This window comes from Dipodomys merriami, unplaced genomic scaffold (genome assembly GCF_024711535.1).
Source record: "Dipodomys merriami isolate MVZ:Mamm:240054 unplaced genomic scaffold, mDipMer1.0.p SCAF_48, whole genome shotgun sequence".
NCBI classification, from domain to species: Eukaryota; Metazoa; Chordata; class Mammalia; order Rodentia; family Heteromyidae; genus Dipodomys; species Dipodomys merriami.
Window position 1 is genome coordinate 12364312 of NW_027206046.1, and position 7940 is coordinate 12372251.

At 43.6% G+C, this 7940-nt stretch overlaps 1 protein-coding gene across 1 annotated transcript in view; it reads left to right on the forward strand.

Moving 5' to 3' along the window:
- The window catches only part of LOC138808850 (probable phospholipid-transporting ATPase IM), a gene marked incomplete at its 3' end in the record, with an annotated part of 92500 nt that extends 84783 nt beyond the window's left edge, over positions 1-7717 (forward strand). Inside the window, exons 13-15 of the mRNA XM_069995043.1 lie at positions 1085-1243; positions 5220-5308; positions 7521-7717. Of these exons, the coding sequence (XP_069851144.1) occupies positions 1085-1243; positions 5220-5308; positions 7521-7717 (445 nt within the window). The remainder of the gene's footprint in view (positions 1-1084; positions 1244-5219; positions 5309-7520) is intronic.
- Positions 7718-7940: the final 223 nt, after the last annotated feature.

The following is a 7940-nucleotide window of genomic DNA, read 5'->3' on the forward strand; positions in this document are numbered from 1 at the left end:
AGTAGGAATCCTGAAATCCTGATTATATGCTTGGTTGACTTTTGTCATGTCATCTGACAGTTCGCTTTAAGTGAAAAAAGAGTCACTTCTGGGTACTCACTGCTTTAGATTTTCTTTTTCTTTTTTCTTTTTTGCTTTAGATTTTCTATCCTCATTGGCTAGAAGCTAGAAGCAAAAATAAGTGATTTTTATATATTTTAAAATTATTTTTTATTATTTTGAGATGCTGAGCTCCAAACTGAGGGCCTTGCAACTTGCCAGACAAGTTTTAACAGAGTTAAAAAGGAAAAAAGAAAAAAAAACTCCTTAAAAAAAAAATCTCTTGGCTCTTATCATCTAGTCTTATTTGGGCAGTGTAGAAAATGGTGTTGTAAAATGTTCGATGAGCCAGGCGCTGGTGGCTCACACCTGTAAGCCTCGCTACTCAGGAGGCTGAGATCTGAGAACTGCGGTTCAAAGCCAGCCCAGGCAGGAAAAGCTGTGAGACTCTTACCCCCAATAAGCCACCAGAAAATTGGAAGTGGCGCTGTGGCTCAAGTAGTAGAGCGCTCGCCTTGGGCTGAAGAGCTCAGGGACAGCACCCAGGCCCAGAGTTCAAGCTCCAAGACCGACAAAAACCAACCAAACAAAAACATTCAGATGAGCTGGGCACTGGTGACTGCCTATAATCCTAGCTACTCAAGAGGCGGCATCTGCACACCACAGTTCAAAGTCAGCCTAAGCAGCAACGTCTGTGAGACGCTTATCTCCAGTTAAACCACCCAAAAGCCAGAAGTGGGGCTGTGGCTCAAATGGTAGAGCACTAGTCTTCAGCAAAAAACAAAAACCAAAAAATCCCGCAGGGACTGTATCTAGGCCTGGAGGTCAAGCCCCAGTATACTCCCCCCCCACCTCTCATTTTAACTTTGTAGTTTCTCCATTTATTTTCCAAGCATAGTCCTGTGCACCAAATACTGTGACATCTAAGAGGGAAGAAAAAGACACTGCATATTATGCATTATAAATACATAAATACACTGTAGCAGGATGGTACCGTGGGCTTGTCAAGAGAGGACCGAAAACTTTCTTCTTTTCTGTTTCCTAGGGATTGTTGTCTGTGAGGCGCCCAACAACAAATTAGACAGATTCTCGGGAGTCCTCACCTGGAAGGGGAGCAAGCATGCGCTCACCAACCAGAAGCTCATCCTGAGAGGCTGCGCCCTGAGGAACACCAGCTGGTGTTTTGGAATGGTCGTTTTTGCAGGTACGGCTCACAGCCCTCTACAACCAGATCGCTGCCCCCACTCACCCCTCAGTCCATCCGTTTGCCACGTGGAGACGGACCCGTGGCTCTTCATTCCAGGCAAGACACTGCTCTGGGGAGGACCTCAGAGTGTGTGACCCCAGGAAAGGATGTCATCACCCTGAAAATAGCCCAGAGGCCCCTGTGTATGGGAGCCACTGATGTCTTAGAAGTTATCCTTAAGGTTGCTGGGATTTGGACATAGCCACTGTTTAATTTCTCTCTCTCTCTAACTCCATCTCAATCACCCCTGTTATTCTATGTATTTGGCCAGCCCGCTTTAAACAGATGGATGAATGCAAATACGGCTGATATGGCCGATCAAGCAGTTCCTTTGGGAAAGTCGTCTTAGGGGCTCCGCTGTCATTTTTGTTTATGGCCTATAGCTGTTTCTCTTGTTCATAAACAGGACTGAGGAGCCTGGGAAGGGGGAAGAAAGAGAGGGGGGGGCCTTCTGTTCTTATTGCTTGACTTATCACCCTCCCCTCCACCCCCATTGCCAATGGCACCAATCTTGGCCTTGAACTCTGGGCCTAGGCACTGTCCCTGAGCTTTTTCAATTCAAGGCTGGTACTCTACCATTTGAGCCACAGCTTCACTTCTGGCTTTTTGGTCATTAATTGGAGATAAGAGTCTCATAGACTTTCCTGCCTGGGCAGGCTTTGAACCACGGTCCTCAGATCTCAGCCTCCTGAGTAGCTAGGATGACAGGCGTGAGCCACCGGAGCCTGGCTTTTTGCTTGCCATCTGTGCATGTTCCACTTTATTTCTATGGATTTCCAGGATGGCACTCCTCCTTAGGGAAGCTTACAGTAGCTCCATTTCCCAAAGCCACTCAAATTTGTACTCATGGCTTCATTTGCCAGCTTTTGATTTTTTTTTAAAAATCCTGTTTATTGTGACACAAAATTAAGATGCGTTTTGGGTCTGGTGATTCTATGTGCAATCAACGTGGGAATGTTTTGTTTTGTTTAACTGACTTTCCTCAACAACAACAAAATTTGCTCATTAAGGGCTCGAAAGTGTTCCAGAGTTAGAAAAGTCTGGCCAGTTGTTGCCAGATACTCTGAGCCGTGTGTGGCGTTACTGTGGCTCTTGTGTTTGGAGCATTGCCATTTTAAGGACTTGGGAAATCCCTAGAAATGAGGCATATAGTACTTTGATCTGGGGATGAGTCTGACTTCACGATTGAGTCTTTCATCAGATGCTTTTAGTCCTTAAGCAGGGAAATAAACCTGTGGTTGTTTATTCCCTTCTTTGCATTGCTCTTGCAGAGAAATTGAGAGCTTGGCATATGTTCAGACTTCTTTTCTTCTATCATGACAGGGAAGTTTCTCAAAGGTTTGTTGTTATTGTTGTTATTGGTTGTGGGTTTTGCACTCAGGGCCTGGGTGCTGTCTGTGAACTTTTTCACTCAAGGCTAGCACTCTACCATTTTGAGCCACAGCTCCCCTTCTGGTTTTCTGGTGGTTCATTGGAGAAGAGAGTCTCTTGGACTTTCCTGCCTGGGTTGGCTTTGAACCGTGATCCTCAGATCTCAGCCTGTTGAGTAGCTAGGATTCTAGGTGTGAGCCATTGGTGCCCTGGTTGAAGGTTTTCTGATGGGAAATCCCCTCTTACTTTGCTTCTCATTGTAGAAATGGAGGAATCTTGTCATAAGGATGAGCAAGTTGATGTGCACTTGATCTTACTTAGAATGACTAATTCAGGACTGTAGACCAGCTGCACCATCTTATGGTGAGACCGCTGTGCTGAGCCACTGACAGGGGCTAAGTTCCCCTTCATACAACTGTCTCTATGGGGAAAATGCTCTTACACAAAAAGAATAGGAAATTGTGCACTCGTGGCTCATGCCTGTAATCCTAGCTACTCAGGAGGCTGAGATCTGAGGATTGCTGTTCACTGGAAGCTCCCACTTGGGCAGGAAGGTCTGTGAGACTCTTACAGCCAAGTAATTACCCCAAAAAAGCTGGAAATGAAGCTGTAATTCAAGTGGTAGAGCACCAGCCTTGAGCCAAAAAGCCAAGGGACGGTACTCAGGTGTTGAGTTCACATCCTAGTACTGTCCCCACCTCCAAAAATCCAAAAACCAAGTCTCCTCCAAGGCAGTGGAAAGGAAGTTCACAGAGTAGCAGATCTGGGCTCCGATTTGCTTACCAGCTTCAGGAATATGACTTTTCGGTTTCTCAAGCTTCGTAAGTTGTCGCCTGGAGATACTAATGAGTCCATTGTCAGAGCTTGAGATGTGCCATGTTTAAGCGGGTACTTGACAAATGTTATTTCTTCCCTTTCCTGTTTTTCTCTCGCACTTCATCCTCAGCCCAGTATTTGCTGCCTGCTCCCTGGGCTGAGCCAGGGACAAGGGGGAATCTGTCTTCTTTGGTGATGGTATCCTGCATTCTCAGTCTCAGGAGTCCATTGTAAAGACGAGAATGTCTGCACTGCCTTTAGTCTGGGCACAGAAGTTCACAGAACACTTAACTAGAATATAGGTGAGCAGGGGTTGTCATGATCATGGTCAGTTTTCTCCATTCCAGAATCCAATGGACATTTCATTGAAGAATTGAATACCCAGATATCATGAAAACCAGAATCCCAGATGAATTCTTCACCCTTCTCTTTGTAGTGTAACTCTGCTTATTCCTATTGCCAAGAATCAGAGTTGGCTTGACAAACCTGACATTTCTTTCTTTTTTCTTTTCTTTTTTGCCAGTCCTGGGCTTGAACTCAGGGCCTGGGCTCTGTCTCTGAGTCTCTCTGTGCTCAAGGCTAGCACTCTACCACTTGAGCCACAGTGCCACTTTTAGTGGAGATAAGAGTGGGCTTGTCTGCCTGGGCTAGCTTTGAACCACGATCCTCAGGTCTCAGCCTCTTGAGTTATCTAAGTTTGTAGCTGTGAGCCGCTGGCACTAGGTGAATGAATATAGGGATTTCTTTCAAGCTCTTTGACTATGAAGAGAAGAAGAGTCATGAGTCTAAATATCTCTGGATATATTTAAGTGCTTACAACCCATAAAGTAGATTCTATCATTCGTTTGTATATGTCTGCATGTCTAAGAAAAAGTACATTAAAAAAAAGTGTTCAACTAGTTTCTATTTCACTTTTTAGCAAACTTTATTTGGTCTTTGTGATCTTGGCTACAAAAGAAATACTTCTCACCCTCAATGTTCATATGCCTTTAATAAACAATTCAGAGAGAATGTGGGTGGCCTTTCCTTTATACATGAGTGACTGAGAACAGGACACTGGGATACAGTCTCTAAGACCAGCGGTGAATCGCTCTGAGACTCTAATCTTTGCTTCTATTTGTCTTTTAAGTCAAAATTTTCAAGGATGTATCCATTCTTCCATGAGTGGGATATAATTTCTTGCCTGCCTGTCTCCCTGCCTCCCTCCCTCCCTCCCTTCCCTTCCTTCCCTCCTCCCTCCCTTCCTCCCTTCTAGTCTTCCTTCCCTCCTGCCCTACTTCCCTCCTTCCCTCCCCCTCCCTCCCTCCCTCCCTCCCTCCCATCCTTTGACTTTGTTAGCTGTATGTGCTCCAAATTAGCTTGTTAATGTTCAGAGTTTTGCAACAAAGCATTTCTGAAACCTTTTAGCCCCATGTTCTATCTGAACTTAGACTACAGTGCAATATTTAGGTTTGTTGTCAAGTTGCAAATTAAGAATTATCCACAACTTGATGTCCACTGTTCTTTATTGAAGAACATGGGTTTTCCTTTTCAGAAACATTGGTATGAGTAGAGATTAGTGACAGGAATAAGAATATATCATCTGATTATTCCAAAGTTGTCTTCTTTTTTATTTATTTATTTTTTGCCAGTCCTGGGACTTGAACTCAGGGCCTGGGCACTGTCCCTGAGCTTCTGTGTCAAGGCTAGCGCTCTACCACTTGAGCCACAGCGCCACTTCTAGTTGTCTTCTTTTTTCTTCTTGCAGGTCCTGACACTAAATTAATGCAGAACAGTGGTAAGACAAAGTTTAAGAGGACAAGCATCGATAGGCTGATGAATACTCTAGTATTATGGGTAAGTTGCCATAGCAAAATTAGGCAGTGGTGCTGGTCATTGTTGTCAGAACATGATTTCATCTGCTTCTCTGGGACTTCTCTTTTGGAAGTCTACCCTCTGCTTGTAGAGTATGCATTTAAATATTCGCCCTGGGAGCTGATTTGAGCTCCCTTCTGTTTTCTAGATGATAATGAATTCCTTCCCAGTGGTAAGGTGACCAGCTCATTGGCAGCCTGTGACCTCCTACACTTCCCAGTGTAAAATATCCTGCCTTACTTCCAGGGCTTGCTTAACCATGGTGGTAGGTAGATATCACAAGGTGATATTTTGGGGTGTAAAGCAACGACTCACCCCAGCTTTTGAATGCTTGAAGTTGGGCATTGAATGCCAAGCATTGCTAGTTTTAATTCTTCGGTTCTGTTCAATGAGTATGTAGAATCAACCATTAACAGGAACGTGGCTGGTGTGATACAGGAACCAAGTCGGTAGCATATTGGACATCCATAATTCTACCATTTTTCTCCTATATGGTTTTCTAATATACTTTAAGATTCCCCCAACTCTATCTTCTCATGCCCTTATTTTATTAGGAAGAGAAAGAAGAAAGCAAGCGTAGGAACATGGAACTCTGGTTCTTTCTTGGAGGAAAAAAGAGAATAGGAGGGAATAAATTGTCAGTCTCTAGGTCAACTCCTCCCTCAACAATGTTGGTCCAGCCCCTAACATGGTGTGACATTTCATAGGAAAAGTCCCCAGGCTGGACACCAGTGGCCCATGCCTATAATCCTAGATATTCAGGAAACAGATCTGAGGATCACAGTTCAAAGCCAGCCTGGGCAGGAAAGTCTATGAGTCTCTTCAGTTAAGCACCAGAAAACCATAAGTGGCGTTGTGGCTCAAGGTGGTAGCTTTGAGCAAAAAAAGGCTCAGAGACAGCATGCAGGCCCTGAGTTCAAGGCCCAGGACTAGCAAAAAAAAAAGTCCCCAGGACATCTTGCCAACTATGGCTTCTGAGTTTGTTTTTAAGTCTGGGGTTTGAACTTCCTACTAATGATCTTCTGTCTCTCTAAATACTATGATTCCAAATGTTTGTTTTTCTATAGTGTAAAAGGTTGCTATTTTTTTTGTGCTGCTTGCTACTTAAAAAAAAAATCTCAAAAGGAAAGTATAGTCCCGTGCTGATGGCTCACAACTGTAATCCTAGCTACTCAGGAAGCTGGGTTATGGTTTTAAACCAGCCTGGCCAGGAAAGTCCATGAAACTCCTATCTCCAATTAAAAACCAGAAAACCAAAAGTGGTGCTGTGGGTTAAAGTGGTAGAGCACTAGCCTGGAGCTAAAAAGCTCAGGGACAGTGCCCAGGCCCTGAGCTCAAGCCCCAGGACCGACAAAAAAAAAAGAAAGAAAGAAAGAAAGAAAGTATAGATGTCATGAGGCAATTTAATTGTTTTAATTTAATGATATTTATTGTTGACTAGCCATTTCTGTAGGGAAGAGTCTTGACAAGTCTGAGATTCATCTTTATTACTGACATTTTCTAGCTTTTGTTTTTATGTCTCCGGTGACCATATAATGTATCACTCAAACAAGATACATTTGAGTGTATATTAGCAGCGTTGGCCTGGACCACATGTGAACTGAGGCCACGCAGGGCAAATTGGGGCACATGGGCTTCCTCAATGAGACCACTTAAACACTCTTTAGAATTGTTATTATAAACGTTATGTACAGAGGGATTATGGTTATTTAAGTCAGGTAAAGAGTACGTTGCTTTTAGATCAACATTACCCCTCCCTTCATTGCTAGTTCTTCCATCCGTACCCACAGGTTGCATAGTTTATTTTCCACAGTGTCATTTTCTATTTCTTCCTCCCTCCCTCCCTCTCTCCCTTCCTTCCTTCCTTCCTTCCTTCCTTCCTACCTTCCTTCCTTCCTTCCTCCCTCCCTCCCTTCCTCCCCCCTCTCCCCTCCCTCCTCCCCCCCCTCTCTTACACACACATACCCTAGAGAGCCAATGAGAGAATAAGAAAAATTTATGTCAAATATTTAGTCATGTTCCTGATATGAAAATGTTAAATTTTATCCATATCAATAAGGTAAGAAGAGGTTTGCATAACTTGACTCTCAAATAGCATTTTTTTTGGGGGGGGAGGGTGACTTAGAAGTGATCAGACTATGAGACTAGTTTAAGGTTCAACTTAACCTTGACCAAACTTCTCTTCTCATTTCAGATTTTTGGGTTTCTGGTATGCTTGGGAATTATTCTTGCAATAGGAAATTCATTCTGGGAGAATGAAGTCGGGGGCCAATTCAGAGCTTTCCTCTTTTTGAACGAAGGAGAGAAGAACTCCATATTCTCAGGATTCTTGACTTTCTGGTCATATATTATTATTCTTAACACAGTGGTGCCCATTTCATTGTACGTGAGGTAAGATGAGAGTTGACACTTTAATGAATCCCTTGTCATCAAAAGCCTTTGTTTCCCGTAATCACTTTTGTTTGTCCTAAAATCAGAGCAGTGCATTTGAGGTCTCCTTCGGAGTGTGGGCTGCTACATCTGTTGCAAGTGGGGCCACTTAGCCTTTGAATACTGTGGAACTTTGACATTTTCAAATGACAATAAGTACATTTGCTTTTCTTGATTTGGTTTT